Here is a 16,740-nt window from a genome sequence, read left to right on the forward strand (position 1 = left end):
ACGGATGGGTCTTGTCCATCACATCATTCTCCTAATGATGTGATCCCGTTCATCAAATGACAACACATGTCTATGGCTAAGAAACTTAACCATCTTTGATTAACGAGCTAGTCAAGTAGAGGCATACTAGGGACACGGTTTTTTGTCTATGTATCCACACATGTATCAAGTTTTCGATTAATACAATTCTAGCATGAATAATAGACATTTACCATGATATAAGGAAATATAAAACAATAACTTTATTATTGCCTCTAGGGCATATTTCCTTCAAGTCAAACATAGATTGACCAGGTAAACTAAGTAAAACAGAACAAGGAGTATCAATGGGAGCAGTAGATGTAGATAATTTAGAGAAGAAGGAGGACCACGGGGAAGGACTCGAACTGTGCCCAGGCAGCGTCGTCGTGGCCGAGGATGGGGCGGCGGTGAGGCGCTGGACATCGATGTCGCAGAGCAGCGGCTCGTCAACGTACGTCTGCCATGACATCCTTCTCGCTTGCTTGCCCGTTTTTTTCTCTCCCGAGATTTTGCCATCCCCTTCCTCCTCCTCTTCCGCAACAATCATGACGTCCGGGTGGAATAAGAAGATGAGATGGTTTGGGGGAGAAGCGGATCTGGGGAGGATGCTTTCTCCAGTGAACGGCGTTAGAGCAGCTGGCATGGGCGGCGGCGGTGGCGCAACCCTAGGAGAAGAGGAAAGGAGAGGTTGCGTGCAGAGAGAAAAAGAGGAGTCAGACTCCATTGCTCGAGGCGGCTGCGGCTCTCTTCTGGACGAAGCAAGGAAAAAGTCATCGAGAGTTTACCCTATGGAGGTGTTAATTGAGCCATAGTAAATTGCGACGTGGCATAGGGGAGTAGTCATCCCTTCTGCGTACGTTAATGTTTTTAGTGTCCCGATCAATCACACAAATTCCTAAAGGCAGCAAAAAAACTAATGAGAAATTTTTGGGAAAACCACAAGAAAAATAAAAAATAAGAGTTACCTTAAATTAACTTTAGTCATGGGGAAATTGTTAGCCATTTGGTTGAACAACTTCTAGATGTCTATAAAAAATCATTGCTATGCGTGAGGCTTAGATTTGAGTCTTACTGCATGCATGCACATGCCAATTAAGCTCTCACGTCTCTTCGTAGTGTGTTACTCACTCCAGTCAGCAGTTTAGGCTGAGCATGGCCACCAAGGCGCAATTCATCACACTCTCGGAGGCCTTGGAATCGCCGAAACTGTCCTTCCTCTCTGGCCTGCCGGGGTGAGCCGCATTATCGCCCATCAATACTGTCGACGTGGTGCGGCGGCGCGCAATTAATGTAGGTTTCCTGCTAGCTAGTGTGCCATCCTACATGTAAGCACTATGAAAGACATGTAGGCATTATGGAAGAACATGACGACACTTCCCTTCAGCCCTGTCGGCGTGCCGGAGTATCTAGAGGTGAACACTTCCCTGGTATGGGCTGGTGGATAGCGTACAACACCGTCCAACCAGGCATGGGGCGGACGACCGTCGTGCTCATCAACACCCTCGATGGTTCGGCCTCAGAGGGCTGGCTATGGTGCATCACATTTTGGGCAGCGATGTGATAGTCTTTCAGATCGGGCCCCTCCCCGTTGCGACAGCTGAATCAGATGAGTGATAAGCCTAATAAATAATAGCCGCGCCACGTTTCGTGTCCCCTAATTATGGCAGATTTTAATGATGGTTTGCATGCCCTGTTTTTTTGGACTTGTTGAGGGTATTAATCAACAACAAATCTGGCATGCGAGGTGGAGCCGGACGAAGCGGAGTGGGGTGAGGTGAGGTGAGGGTGAGTCATGAGTGGAAGTGGGAGGTCAAACTAAACTAAGCAATGTAATACGGCAGATGGATCCTTACTCTTTTGTTAGGTATAGATAGTATAGGGAAGAAATAATTTCACTAAAACTATGCGAGGAGCATTGATCAGCTCATCCGACGGCCACGAATCCTTGAAGGCTGAATTGGTTCATCATCGGAAGCAGAAGCAGAGAACGAGCGATCCCCTCCCGGACACGACGCCCCTATCGCTCGCTGCTTCCGGTGCCGCGTGTCAGCGTGCGCAAAGCTCACCCTCATCGCCGCCGCCACCGCCGCCGCCGCTCAACCCATCCCGCCGGCCCCGCCCTGTTCCATGGCCGCCAAGTGGGCCCAGAAGACCGTCGTCATCCCTGCCCAGCGCCGCGGCTGCCACCTCATCACCCCCAAGGTTTATTCACCCTCAATCTCACCCGAGCCGCGCCTCGCCTCACCGCCTCGTTCGCACAATCCAGGGTTTCATCCTTTTGCTGATGGCGATTCTGCTGTTGTTATGTCGAGCGCTGCAGGTTTTGAGGGAGATTGAGGGCGATCTCTCCGGGTTCAAGTGCGGCTTGGCGCATCTGTTCCGTACGTACAGATACAACTAACTGAATCAACTTACGATCTGTTCCTTCTCGTTTAGAGAGAAGCTGTATTATGCTAGACGGTTTTCTATGTAGAAAGCGAGGTTTCTCTTAAAGAAGGAAATAAAAGTATATGTGATGGAAATTTGCTGAACTGGGCTTCAGTAGCTTGGTCAAATTTACTAGCCTTGAGGTTCTGTGCATGGTTGTGTGTTTTTTTGGCCTTAGAGAGGGGTTCTGGTATGTTGTACTGTACAAAGTGTGTGCGCACGGTATTTAGGGAAGGCAAGCTATGCGTGTTTGTCGAGAACTGTATCAAGGTTTCTTGTTTTGATCATATATGAGGAAATCAAGTATAGTGCTTGTGTGATGTCTTACAGTGATAGCATATTTGACAAGTTAGAGCTATTTCATGGCTTACATCATTTGCCATTGTTTCGTTTTGAATAACTTTATGGGAGTTCAATATCAATAAATAGCACCATAAGAAAATGGAGCATGATAACTAAACGAAAGGTGAGCACAGGAGCAAGACATCAGGAGTGAAACTTTACTGTAGACAGGTGAAACTATAAATATCGAATTGTCACCAATTAAGCATGTAGAGAGCGATGCAATATTTTTTTGTATGCATGTGGATAAACTGATAACCATGTAGAGCACACATACTCAGGTATTTTGGTACTAATGAAATTCCAACGCTCTGCAGTGCAGCACACAAGTGCTTCCCTGACCATCAATGAGAACTATGACTCTGATGTGCAGGCTGACACCGAAACATTCCTTAACAAAATTGTCCCAGAGGTCAGTGCTCTGATTTTTTTTCTTGTCTTATTCCGAAGTGTGATCACTTACGTGTTGCTTCACTGTGTTGATTATTGTCAGGGCCGATCTGCTCCTTGGAAGCATACTATGGAAGGTTAGCATTGTTATTTGTTTGGGTTTAGCTAAACCAGTAGAGTATGCTGCACTTTAAATTACAGTGGCATGGCAGTGATTTGATTATTGGAGACCGTACTATTCCCGTTATTGCATTCAGATGATCAGATCATAATACTTCAGTTTTAATTCCAGGACCGGATGACATGCCAGCACATATTAAATCATCAATGTTTGGCTGTGCTCTGACGTATGTGTTTGCTACCTTCCTTTTTCTCCCATTTCATTTCTCTTCTACTTTGTCTAAAATAATAATAAGCTGTATTCTTGCTCTAATTTCTTCAGAATTCCTATAACTGATGGACATCTCAACCTGGGCACTTGGCAGGTAAGAAAAAAAAATATACATGTTCCAGAATTTATCATCTCTTACTATCTGGCCGTTTCAGCCTTTGCTCATTAGTATATCATCATGGCTGTTTTGTTGTCCCCTTTCAATCCTTAATACTCTCTTTATTGTTGGATATACCACGAGCATGACTGGATTGCTTGCGTAGTTCCCAGATGATGAATGAAAAGTTATGAAATTACAAGCAGTATTGTATAGGAGGTTCATATTGACTATGCTTCGACTGGATTCAAAATTGTTTTCTAAGACCATACTTAGTACGGACAAGCACCTTTGGCGTACATTATATAGTATCTGATGTTCAAGCTCAGTCTCAGTAAGAACATCAATAGTAGTTGAAACCCTGGGAAACGAACTGAACAGAAGAATCCATACTTATTGTAGATTACACGATTTGTTTTGGGAGTGCAAAATCTCACCTGAACCTACTTTTTTTCAGGGCATATGGCTGTGCGAACATCGTGATCATGCCAGCGCCCGTAAAATCGTGGTCACCCTCAACGGGATCTAAACGGAGTATTAGAAACCTGGAGGAAGGAGGAATGCTGGGCAGCTTTAAGCACCAGCATGGAAAATCAGGACCTGAGAGCTTTGAACATGTCGTGTACGGATCGTCGGTCTGTATGTATGAATGAGTAGTGCAAAATTTCAATAAATTGGGAGCCAACATGAGTGTTCAAAATGTGGGACGCACCCGGTTGTTTGAATAGAACATAAGAGTTTTTTGTCCATGTAGTTGAAGAAATCTGTCTTTTTTTATATGAATGAAGAAAGAAACATGCCTTGCAAATGCGTGACATATCAGATTGCTTTTTCCTTTTCCCCTCGCAGACGGATCGAACTGAACAAAGTTGTTGAATTACTAGCCGACTTCCGGCGCTCTGCAACTGACGAAGGGACAACGGACTGCAGGTGCAACGATGAGGTGGCACCATCCATTTGCAAGGCCACCCTCACGAACGGAGAAGCGAGACAAAAATCGTGGCTCAAGAGTTCACCCCCAAATCCCGATTCCACTCCGAGAAGCCATGGCGGCGGCTGCTCTCTTCACGGGCTCCCCCGGAACCTTCCACTACCGGGGGCGCACCCGGCCTCTCCGTCGCGTCCGCGCCGGCATGCTCTCCCGCCTCGCACGCGCCCCGTCTCCGCGCTCGCGCTCCTCGATGCCACCGCGTGTCTTGAAGCGCATGGCCATGGGCGGAGTTACGAGGTGAGAGCCGTTAAGAACTGTTACCATCCCCCTCCCCCTCGCGTTTCAATTTCCATGGCATTTTAAGGCAGGGCAGGCGAAAGAGGGGGCGTTATCTGTTTGCCTCCCGAGCATGCCAAGAAAGAAACTCCCGAGCACGAGGGCTTAGCTAGATAGACGGGGCCTCTGAATCTAAATTAAGCAAGCACGAGCATGCCAAAGGCTGCCCGTCGTCCTAATTTTAGAGCCCTTTTTCTTCACCTTCGTCTCCGCTCCACAATCTCATATGGGGACATTTTGCGAGCCTTGGCTGGGTGGGGCTGGAGATAGATCGCCGCCTCCTCTAAATTTTATTTCCCGTCGTTTCATGTGAGGTGAGGCGCCACCCTCCTCTCTGTTTTTTTCCCCCTCAATCAATCAAAACGCCGTCCCGTTCCTTCAATCTTCTTCTTAGCTTGGGATTAGAATTTGAGGCCTGTAATTTTGCATGTCTGGTGAGAGGCTGATTGATCGGGTTTGCCCCCTCCCCCCTGCAACTGTTCAGCTACATTACATGATCTTTCCTTGTAGCAGATCCTTCCATCTTCTGTTTCACACTTCAATCACCCTTTTGCATGCTTTTTAATTCAATTCATGGAAAAAATCGAGAGGATCAACCCTTCTGCCTCTTCATCTTATTCTTGTAGTATTGTTTTCGAGTGCATAGATATATCTCTTGTGTTATTTTCCTTGTAAACAAATCCAAATGATTCTCGCGATTGCTTCTCCGGGGCTCAAGGGAGCGTTATGCTTTGCAGGGTGCTCCTCCTGGCTAAATGGGAGGTAGATATCCTCACATGCTTTTGATCCTCATACTCCTTCATGGAGCCAATGCCGCTATAGATGCTCCGGTACAGAAATGGCAGACTCTGGATGGTAAACATCTTTTATCCCTTTTCTTCTCTTGCTCGACTTTCAATTTCCCCCCCACTCGATCGAGCATTTTGATCTGCCACCACACGGGCCATGTTGCCAAAGTGCTAATCATCCTATCATTCTCCTACAGGTCGTCCTCCTCTAGTCATCGCTCGTGGAGGCTTCTCTGGCTTATTTCCCGAATCAAGCAGGTTTGCGTATGAGTTTGCGATGACAGCTAGCTTGCCTGGAGTCGTTCTGGAGTGTGATCTGCAATTGTCCAGTGACGGTGTGGGCTTCTGCAGAAGTGGCTTAACGCTTGATAAGTCAACACTAATTGCTGAAGTGTACCCTAAGAAGGACAAAACATACAAGCTGGGTTTAGAAGATATTCATGGGTGGTTTGCTGTGGATTTCACCTCAGACGAGCTCATAAATAATGTCACAGGTATGCATGCAAAACTCCTGAACCGTTTGAACTGCAAAGTAAAATATTCTATATTTTATCTGTGCTTCACGACGATTTGCAATGGTAAAGCATCAAAACTGTTAAACACTCGTCATTTTCTTCCATATTTGGAACACGTGAGGTTGGAATTGTATCCTTGCCTCGTTGGAGCTGGTTTGCCATTTGAGCTCTTTTAAGATGAGACACGCCGACTTACCTCTTAGGACCTGTAAGAGTAGTATTTAATCCAAGCGGTCCATTGATCAAAGGCAGCTTTGGCTATTTGAGCATTCCACTACCTTATAGCAAGTTCTTGTTCATGTTAAAACGGAAAGTTGTTTATGGACCTAATTATCCCTTCTCAATCAACGATCTTTCATATATGCTAGTAAAGAACTAAAGAGACCAACATTTTTATTTATATTACATGAATGTATTGCAAGAACTATACAACATCCAAAATGTATGCAAAAGGGTCATTTTGTTTAATGTGTTTTGATGCTGTTTCTAATTTCCTAGGCCATACATCTAGACTAGGATTAATACTCGTAGCATTATCTTAGCACATGTGGCATCCAAAAAGAATATCGCTGATGTTATCTTTACATAACGTGTACCCCCTCCATTCCCATGAGTAGGGCATAAATTTTTTCTCCAATTTTTCCCTTGAACAAGGCGCAGGGTGCAGCGTACACCCATTTCTCCCCAAACTACCCCTACTCTCTCGGTCTTATCTCCCTCAGTTCCAGCGATGTGCTGATCCTCCGCTCCATCTCTCCCCAATGGATAAGCGGTCCCTGCAGTGCTTTTGATCTGCGCATCGTGTGGGACGTGGGGGGACTTGCGAAGCGCTGTGTGGGTGTGGGTCTGTGGTACGAGAAGCAAGGTACAACAAGTGAGGATGTCATTAACTAATGCTAGGAGAGATTTTTTTTTTCTCAGGAGTAGCATGGGTCAGTTTCGTCGCTCGAGGACTCTCCTTGGGGTTAGCGAACGAAAAATTATGCCGTATTTATAGGAACGGAGGGATTAGCAGCTAACACAATATATCAACAATGCAAGGACGGTCAAATGATGTGTGTTAATTAAATCCATCTGTTTCCTTTCATGCTTCGTGCGGTGTATATATACTACCTACTTGAGTTATTGATGTACACACATATTGTTATTATTTTTTTGGAAAGTTTCCGAGTATTAATGAATGTGTTACTAATGGCACACGGACTATTTACATAGTCCGAAGAAAACCTAACACATTTTTTTTACACCTGAGCTAGCTAATCGTGAATCCAAAACTAGAATAGAACCCATTGATTGGCCTTGTTTATTTCCTTATTTATCACCACACCTTAGTGAAGTCCGTATTAACCCTATGGGACCATTAATAGACTCTTATCTACTACTCCCTCCGTTTTTATATACTTCGCATATTAGTTTTGGTCAAAGTCAAGCTTTATAAACTTTGACAAAATTTATAGACAAAAATATTAACATGTACAATTACAAATCAATACCATTAGATTCATTATTGAATGTACTTTCGCATCATATAAAATTGTTATCATAAATATTTATATTTTTTCCTATAAACTTGGTCAAACTTTATGAAGTTTGACTTCAGTCAACTCTAATATGCAGAGTAAATAAAAACGGAGGAAGTATAATGCTAGTCATAGTGGAGCACAAACACCTCTCACCTCATTAACTACTTGCCACATAAACAAACTTGCCTTGAGGTGCGTTATGTTCCTAGCTAAGTTACTCCCACTATGGCCAGCCTAAGGTAATAATAATATTAGCATCCCCACTGCCCCCACTAGTTCACACAGAACTAACGGCTCATATCAGTTTGGGTGTACCTTGAAATTCCTCTTTTCATTTAGCTTCTGAAACTTTTGTTGTTGCGGAATATTGACGTGTCCTGTTGCTTGATCGTTCCTTAGTGATCCAAACTATTTTTTCTCGCCCAAGCACATTCGATGCCATGATGGGAATGTATACGCTTGATGATATGGCTGGACTCCACCCGCAACAAATTTGGGTTAATGTGGAGGTAAATGGGATTTCACTAATATTCAGAAGTTCACCAAGGCTCCCATATTACTGCACTATGTTTTCTATCCAATAAAGTTCATGTTTCCTTTTGCAGTTCGATGGTTTTTATAGGGATCACAATTTAGATATCGAAGATTACATATTAAAATTACCAAAAGATTATCCTATTGCCTACATATCCTCGCCAGATATTTCATTCTTGAAAAGTATTGGTGGAAAGCTTAAGGGCAGGGCTAAGCTAATTTTGCGGTGTCTCGCTGAGAATGTTACCGAGACAAGCGTCAAGAAATCATACGGAGAAATATTGAAAGATCTGAAATCTGTCAAGGCTTTTGCATCAGGAATTATGGTCCCCAGGAATTATGTTTGGCCAGTGAATAACAATCTGTACTTGCTCCCACCTACCAGTTTGGTCAAAGATGCACATGCCCTAGGGCTGGAAGTGCATGTAGGATCGTTTGCCAATGATATCCTTACGAGTTACAACTACAGCTATGATCCTGCCGCGGAATACTTGCAGTTCATAAACAACCCAGACTTCACTGTAGATGGTTTGATGACTGACTTCCCGCCCACTGCATCAGGAGCTGTCGGTAAGCACTGAGAACTATTCCATGTTGAAAAAGCCAAGTGCATATTTGGTTGATGCCTAGCATTGCCACAACTAACCATAGGGGTTGTCACGACAGGTTAATTATCACATTACGCATGATAGGAACATACTGATTACGCATAATTTCTCATCTTTTATTTGTTCCTTGATAACATCTTGAGGATCTTTGCAGCGTGCTTGGCACATAATGAAGCAAATGCTCTTGCTTCAAGTAAGCTGTTTTTTCTTTTCTTTATACGTCGCAGTATGCACTTTCTTAACTCATCATCATCCTACGATTGACTAATTTCTCTATTCAATTAGATGGAGAGAGGCCAATCATTATAACGCACAATGGCGCAAGTGGCGTGTACGCAGGCTGCACGGACCTTGCCTACCAACAAGCAGTGAAAGATGGTGCCGACATAATAGATTGCTCGGTTCGGATGTCAAAAGACGGTGTGGCCTTTTGCCTGGGCTCTGCAGATCTCATTGCCAGCACGACGGCAGCAACCACTTTCATGACAAAAGTTGTTACTATCAGTGAAATACAGAATAAATCAGGCATTTTCTCGTTTGATCTTTCATGGAGCGAGATCCAAACCTTGAAACGTAAAGAACAGAACAATTACATTATTTCTTCATGTATTCTTTCTTTGTCATGCACTAACATCTTGTTTTTTTGTTCATCTGATCAGCCGAGCTTACTGGTCCATTTGCTCAGGCAGGCCTGAAAAGAAATCCTGCAGCGAAGAATGCTGGCAAATTCTTTACTTTGCCCGAATTCCTTGACTTTGCCAAAACTAGCAATGTCTCTGGTATACTGATCGAGATAGAGGTAGCAGATCCTTTTCACTGAAGTTACACTATTTGCTCATGTTATCCCCGTAAATCTGTTGAACTGAACATTCTTGGCTGAGAGCAGGATGCTCCATACCTTGCAACCAGAGGTCTTGGCCTGGTAGATGCAGTCTCCGGTGCACTGGTCAATGCCAGCTACGACAAGGAGAGCAAGCAGCAAGTGTTCATCGAATCAGACGACTCCTCCGTACTTTCAGCGTTCAAGAAGTTCCCAGCGTTTAAGCGGGTTCTCACTGTTGGCACCATAATAAGTGATGCTTCCAAGCCTTCCGTGGACGAGATCAAGGAGTTTGCGGATGCAGTGATGGTGACCCGCGGTTCGCTCGTGAAGGTCAATGGCTTCTTCCTGACAGGGTTCACTAATTTGGTGGAGAATCTGCACGCTGCAAACTTGTCGGTGCACGTCGGTCCGCTCAAGAATGAGTTCACCAACTTTGGGTTCGACTACTTTGCTGATCCGATGGTTGAGATCGCTACATACTCTGCTGCATTGGTCGTCGATGCGATTGTGACCGAGTTCCCTGCCACTGCAACTACATACTTCAGTAAGTACCTGTTTGACGCTATGCACATCGAACAGTTTCAGATTGCAGCTACACGAAAGAGCTTCTCAGCTCAAGCAATCCCAGCACCAACTTTTGTGAAACCGCATCGGAGCATTACTTCCACTAGTTGCCAGAGTAACAGTCCTTGTTTCTTTGTCTGAATGAATTGCAGGGAGCCCATGCAGTGATCCGACGAAGAACCTGACCTACACAATCATGGCTGCAGCACCCGGTGCTCTGGTGAGCATGGTCCCCCCAGGCGCGCTTCCCCCGGCGCTCCCGCCAGCACCCTTGCTGGAGCCTGCCGATGTTCTCGACCCGCCGCTGCCACCTGTGTCGGTGAGCAGCCCTCCGGAGGCGGCACCGAAAGTAGCTGACAGCAGCTCCTCTCCACCCAGCTCCAGTGCCGGCAGTTGCTTCCTGGTAGCAGCTGGCATTGCTGCCTTCTTGTACTCGGGCTGCCATTGATCATATCTTGCTGACTGGCATTGTACTACCACATGATTATCCTCTATGTTTCCTCCTCCTCACACCCTGAATTGTTCTGTAACATATTGCTGTTTAAAGTAGATACTTCCTGACCAGCCTGCACATAATTACACACCTTCAGAAAGTTTCATCCCATGCATGTTTGAATCTGAACTCTCAAATGTTTAGGGAACTGCACTCCTACTCCCTCTCTTCGAGGGAAGGCACTGGAATTTACCATCTTCTGAAGTAAAAACAGCAAACAAAACAGTACAGTTCAAATTAAATAAACTAAATAATCAATTTAGTTTTTTTTGAACGAATCTATCTCATCATATCTTTCCCTACTAATAAAGCACGGAGTGCTTCTGGTCGTCCGTCGTCGCTGGCGTTTTGCGAAAAAGCCCCTCGGTTTCCGCAAAATCAACCCGCAGTACATATTAAGTGGATCTGGCAAACTATTCGTGGATCTCGCGACGGACGAATCGAGACGGAGAGGCCATGGTGGACGGGAACGGAGGTGGAGCCGCGGGACAAAGGAGGCTCAGGGTTGACCTCAAAAGAGAGGCCGGAGGGGAGCAACACTGGCCCCGCTGGGCCAGTAGCGCTCGTGGTGGTGTGGTGGGGTGGCATTGTGTCACTCGTCGACCGGTGGCTTGGAGTTGGAGGTGTCGGACCGAGGCGACGGTGACGCGCGAGGCAAGGGAGCGATGGCTATGGCGCCTACATGGCAAGCAGCAGGGGGCGAAGGGGGAGCGCTAGGTGGCGCAAGGCACAACAAAAGATGAGGAAGCGGCGGACGGCAGCGACTTGTGCTCGCCGGCAACGGGCCCAACCAAGTCCCCGCGCGTGCTGGCCGGCCGCCAGATCCGGCGAGCGATGGGGGCTGCTGCGAGCAACGGAGCCACCAGCCACCCATCGGGAGGAGGGGCTCCACCAACACGGCACGGGGACGCCGCCCCGGCTCGGCTCCCTATGTGCCGAAGAGAAGACCGCCGCCGCCCCGGCCGATGCTCTGCCAGAACCTCCCGCGCGGAGGGAAAGGACGGGGTGATCCTGCCGCTGCTCTCGAGCTTGGTGGGGGAGGGGGAGGAGGGGGCGGGGCGAAATCCCGGCGACGGTGTGTGGGCTCAAGCGGCAACGACGGTACATCCAGTGAGAGCTCGGTGTCTGGATGGGGGCGAGGTCGGGATGTTTCATCGAGAGCCTCGCAGAAGAGAAAAGAAAACAGAGGAGATAAGGCTGCGAGCGAGCGAGCGAAAAAAGAAAAGGCTGCGAGCGAGCGACCGAAAGAAAAGGCTGGAAGCGAGCGCCAGCGAGGCGGCTGGTTTCTTCTAGCCAGCCAACGTGTTAGCTGGCTAACGTGGCACAGCATACATCGACTGTTTTTAAATAAAGTGCATTCTGGATCCTTGCGTGGATGTTTTTATAGTCTTTTTTTTAAGGTTAGAGCATACGTGGATGGATAAGAATTAGGCAATGTTGTACACTTGAACTAATATATATACACACAGGTTAGAGCATACACAGTGAAACCATATATGCTTGCACGGCCAATAAAAATAAATACAAAATAAATTGTTTTGATGCATTGTTAATCTCGGTTCATACGAGTGCATAACAAATGGTCAGCGCAAAACACAGGAGGGGCTCTTTTGCAAAGCAAATTGGGTTTCTTTCGTCCGTTATGGCATTTTTCAGAAAAGTCTCTCTATTTCAAAGAATTCAACCCGCCGCCCGGATTTAAGTCACACCCGAACCGTTATTTTACATTTTTCGAAAAACCTCCTAATGTTTTAGGTTCATCCGCGGATCATATTTAAGACAAACAAATGCTTTTTAAAATCATCCATATCTTTTAACCGTAACTCTGATTTGAACATGTTATATATGAAATTTGGTTAGAAAAATATGTAGAATATAAATATGAGATTATTTTTACCTGTTAAGTATTTTTAAATATTATTTTCGAATATATTTGAGTGAAACCAAATGATTTTCTAAATTATCTGTATCTTTTAAACCGTAACTTCAATTTTAACATACTATATATGAAATTTTACTAAAAAAATGTGTGGAATCTAAATATGATGTTAATTTTACCTGTTAAATATTCTTAAAATATTGTTATGAAAACAAACTTATAATTTATAGCGCAAGATCCTTTTTTTCATACCGGCGGTGATCCAGATTGCAAATAAACACCTCACTGTAACCATATAGGGAAAAGATAACATTGATAACAACACATGCATACCTTTAAAAAATGTCGCAGGGGAAAACAACAGATTTCTCATCGCGAGAGTGAGAGAAAGCGAGCGAGCGAGAGAGAGAGAGAGAGAGAGGGGGGGGGGAGAGGGAGGAGAGAGGGAGAGAGAGACGCCTTAGGATTAACCATATTCAACACACGTTTTTTGTTGTTTTGTGTGAACACGAGGCCATCGCCGGCGAGGATGAGAAGGAGGATAAGCGGCAACACAAATATGATGCCTCGCAAAAATAAAGGAGATGAACCTATTGTGATCTTGAGTGATGGTTGTCGAGTTAAGAGCGTGTGTTATGTTTTTCTCTCCCGTTGCAACGCACGGGCTCTTTTGCTAGTAATAAGAAAAGAAAATTATAGACTTGAAAGTTTGAGAAGGATCATGGCATATGCCATTTGCACGCATCATCATCCTCCAGCGACCAAACTGCTTTGGCGCCACACAAAACATAGGCCGATAGCCTGGTCCTGGTACGCGCGACGCCGCCGCCGCATCCTCCCTCTCAGACTCATGGCGACGGTCCACGCGCGCTTGGGCTGCCTTCCGCAACCGCCTCCTCCTCGACTTCCCCGCCGCCGCGCCACCTTCTCCTCCGGTTCCCGCCGGTCCGCCGCGGCTCGCAGTCGCGTTACGAGGTCGGGTTCTCCTCCTCCTCCTCCTGGAGCTCCCTCCCTCTGATAGTAGGATCGGGGTTCGAGGGTGGCGTTTTTCTCAGTAGGCGTTTGTTGCAGGCGGCCTAAGATTTCTGCCGGCTGGACGAATTCGGAGCAACCTCTGCTAGAAGAAACGACGCTTTCTTACCAATAGCTGACTCATCGCTGTAGCCTCTGTAGATTAGATTAGATGTTCCCAAGTCAAGTCTCATATGTTCCTCACCGAATTTAACAATCTGTGGGTTTTCTGCAGTCATCTTTTGTAGATTTAGGGCTCAGTTTTCTTACAGAAGGGTGTGCTTTGGGGAAAACTGGTAGGTTAGATGTCTGAAATTTCTTTCCTGCAAAAATGTACAGTTTGCGCAGGGCGTCCCGTTTGGGTCCATGGACTGCGCAGGCAATGTCTGGCGCAGAACCTCCTGCTGGTGGCGGCGAAGCTGGTGAGATCATCGATGCGGTGGAAGTGGAACCTAGCAATGCTGGCGCTTCCTTGCTTGCAAAAGTGGCAGTTGCACTGGGTGTTGCGGTGACGGTCACCGCGATATCGATTTTCATGAAGCAACCTTCCTCTGGTCCTTCTTTCAGCCTGCCACAGATTATTGATGCTTCCGCGCAGTCAGATACTGTCGGATATACATTTTCTCAGTTCGGGAAGAAGGTCATCATTCCGGAATATACGCCAGGGTATGTGCATTTGACCATCTTTTTCTTTCCTTGATGCTAAATATTGTGTTGTTATTCTAGGAGCAAATAGATGCTGAAGTAAAAATATTTATTGTTGAAACGTATTCATGAACCACTTTCAGTCTGTGAAATGTCAGATCTATTCCTTCATGAACGGTGATTGAATTGAACACTACGTACAATGGTTGCAATAGCTTTTGAGATGACTCTGTAACCTCCAAGCATCATTCCCGTTTTATCACTGCAAAAATTAGAATTGTTTATACAACTTAGCTTTGTTTCCCTCCTTCACCTTCCAAGGTTTCAAGAACATGACATTTATCACTGGAATTTGACTATATTTTGAAACTTCTGTAAGTATATTGGGTTTGCTATTTATTTTTTCAGGTGGGTCTACTTCTGGTTGCTCATGGCTGCTGGATTTGGACTGTTTGTCAGTGAAGAAGCTTTAAACGTTTGGGTCTGTCCTCTGTACTGGTACCTAAGATTATGCTCATCTAGTATTCCAACTTTATTTTGCACATGCACAAATTTATACCTGTTCATACTTCATAGTGGTTTCATTGTTGATAATTGTATTGACTTCTTCATGATGCAGGTTGGGATCTCGTTAGCACGCACCCTTTGTTTGGATGGAACTTGGCAATCTCTTGTTAACTCGTTCTCGACGAATGCATCTTATATAATTTCGACGGTGTTGTGGGTTTACTGGTATGCCCATCCTCTGTTCTCTGTTTATAGACCATTTCATCAGAAGATAGTACAAAACAGACTAATAGAAATTATTGTCCTAAACCATCCTTTCGTGCAGGGGTGTTTGTATCAGCGATATGGTTCCATTCTATCTTGGTAAGCTTTTTAGACAAACAAGAGCATCTGAAGACATATACAGCAAGGTTAGACAAGGATTTATCAATCACTGACATAAACCTTTTGTGCATTGTAGTGAGATCTAATTACAGTTCTTTTTTTTAGCTTGGAATTAGCAAGGAGAAAGCCGTAAGTGTATCTCGTGCTATACAAAAGTACGGGAACCTGATTGGCTTTGGTATGCATCTGAACTAGCAGTTTCACAGTCATTATTAAGCTTTGAGTAAACAGCGCGCCTGTTGGAAATTCCACAAAATGGACCTCATGTGTATGTGGACAATTGTTGTAGCAGTTTAAGCCATCATTATCTGTTCCTTCCACTGCAGTTGAGCGGTTTTCTATTGGCATAAGGAATCCGACAGGATTTCTGGCAGGCGCAGTAGTTAGTCCTTCAGGCTTCACTCTCGTTTCCTGTTTTCAACGAATATACTGGTCAATGCTTTGACACTGACATTATTGGTAATTATAAACAGGGCGTATCAGCAGACTGTTATTTCGCTGGAGTTTGTTGCGGCTGTCTATTTACTCTTCCTATCCAGGTAAAGTGACATTGACCCAATTATTTGGTTTCAGAACCGTTGTCTGTTACTCGCTCCGTCCGAAAAAGTTTGTCCCAAGCTTGTCTTTCAAATGGATGTATCTAGCACTAACTTGGTGCTAGATACATCCATTTGAGGGACAAGCTTTTTCGGACGGAGGGAGTACTTTCAGTGAGTTACCAAGTGGCCACTTTGGTATGGACATTTGATTCATCATCACAAGAACTTGCTACATATCAATAGATAAGAACCTGTCAATCCTTACTCATGACATTCAAGATGTTTCACTGCAGTTAGCCGTCGGATTTTATCTCAGAGAACGCCCAGTCGTGGCGCTCGCGAGCGTTGCAGCTGCCGTGGTACATGTTCCACTCCCCCAACACCACCCCCCACAATTCCATTTCTCCTTCTCCGTAATCCCACTAATCCAAATTATGCTTACTTAGGGCATCTGGACTGTGTTCCCTTACGCGGCAGCGGCGTGCACGGCTTTATTCCTCTACCTTCGACGCAGGCCCAGCAGCTGACTGCAGTGATCCCTTCTGCAAAAGTTCATGGTACATGCCACCCACTTAGCTCACCAGAGTCCAGGAGTATTCCCCAGTGGGACTCCAAAATACATGCTTGTAAATTTTTGGAAGCTTTCAAATCGATTATGTTGATCGATTCTAATTTTATTCCACACCGTAGGAATTACTGTAAACAGAATCTAAAAATACAATAATGTAGATGCCTGTCATTCTTGTGTTTTTGACAGGATAAAAGTGCCAAAGTGGTTGGAACTAGTTGCGCGTGGTTTCAACCTCTTTACAGTTATTATTGCAAAAAAAAAAAAAACCTCTTTCCAGTTCATCGGCTCATGTGTTCCGGTCTCAAGCAGGCAACGCCATTTTATGATGATGCGTACACACGTGCTTTGCGTACACGTGCTTTGGTTTGACAACACTTCGTTGCAAGCACAGACATTACAGCATCTTCTTCGATGTAAAACG

The 16,740-nt window shown here is 45.3% G+C and overlaps 3 protein-coding genes across 7 annotated transcripts; all 3 read left to right on the forward strand.

Moving 5' to 3' along the window:
* The first annotated feature begins 1,915 nt into the window (after nucleotides 1-1,915).
* LOC123136841 (UPF0047 protein YjbQ) lies at nucleotides 1,916-4,476 on the forward strand. Of its 2 annotated transcripts, XM_044556352.1 has the most exons (7): nucleotides 1,917-2,223; nucleotides 2,342-2,402; nucleotides 3,108-3,202; nucleotides 3,284-3,317; nucleotides 3,473-3,527; nucleotides 3,623-3,665; nucleotides 4,126-4,476. In XM_044556352.1, exons 1-7 carry the CDS (start codon nucleotides 2,149-2,151, stop codon nucleotides 4,195-4,197), a joined length of 435 nt encoding a protein of 144 aa, XP_044412287.1. In that variant the 5' UTR covers nucleotides 1,917-2,148; the 3' UTR covers nucleotides 4,198-4,476. The 2 variants fall into 2 exon arrangements, with proteins under 2 accessions (XP_044412286.1, XP_044412287.1); XM_044556351.1 differs by having other exon boundaries at nucleotides 1,916-2,223; nucleotides 3,108-3,317.
* A 164-nt stretch (nucleotides 4,477-4,640) lies between these two features.
* LOC123136839 (glycerophosphodiester phosphodiesterase GDPDL7) lies at nucleotides 4,641-10,892 on the forward strand. 4 transcript variants are annotated; one of them, XM_044556348.1, is made up of 10 exons: nucleotides 4,641-4,896; nucleotides 5,654-5,790; nucleotides 5,921-6,217; nucleotides 8,161-8,270; nucleotides 8,367-8,865; nucleotides 9,058-9,096; nucleotides 9,189-9,476; nucleotides 9,563-9,702; nucleotides 9,790-10,270; nucleotides 10,443-10,892. In XM_044556348.1, exons 2-10 carry the CDS (start codon nucleotides 5,691-5,693, stop codon nucleotides 10,736-10,738), a joined length of 2,250 nt encoding a protein of 749 aa, XP_044412283.1. In that variant the 5' UTR covers nucleotides 4,641-4,896; nucleotides 5,654-5,690; the 3' UTR covers nucleotides 10,739-10,892. The 4 variants fall into 4 exon arrangements, with proteins under 4 accessions (XP_044412283.1, XP_044412281.1, XP_044412282.1 ...); XM_044556346.1 differs by having other exon boundaries at nucleotides 5,673-5,790; XM_044556347.1 differs by lacking the exon at nucleotides 4,641-4,896 and adding an exon at nucleotides 4,981-5,249 and having other exon boundaries at nucleotides 5,673-5,790.
* Nucleotides 10,893-13,381: 2,489 nt separating this feature from the next.
* On the forward strand, nucleotides 13,382-16,600 carry LOC123136840 (uncharacterized). Its single transcript, XM_044556350.1, has 10 exons — nucleotides 13,382-13,637; nucleotides 14,013-14,339; nucleotides 14,727-14,799; nucleotides 14,938-15,050; nucleotides 15,151-15,235; nucleotides 15,315-15,387; nucleotides 15,536-15,591; nucleotides 15,683-15,748; nucleotides 16,042-16,107; nucleotides 16,195-16,600. The coding sequence occupies exons 1-10, from the start codon at nucleotides 13,384-13,386 to the stop codon at nucleotides 16,273-16,275; spliced, it is 1,194 nt and encodes a 397-aa protein (XP_044412285.1). The 5' UTR covers nucleotides 13,382-13,383; the 3' UTR covers nucleotides 16,276-16,600.
* Nucleotides 16,601-16,740: the final 140 nt, after the last annotated feature.

Source organism: Triticum aestivum, chromosome 6B (assembly GCF_018294505.1).
Source record: "Triticum aestivum cultivar Chinese Spring chromosome 6B, IWGSC CS RefSeq v2.1, whole genome shotgun sequence".
Classification (NCBI taxonomy): domain Eukaryota; kingdom Viridiplantae; phylum Streptophyta; class Magnoliopsida; order Poales; family Poaceae; genus Triticum; species Triticum aestivum.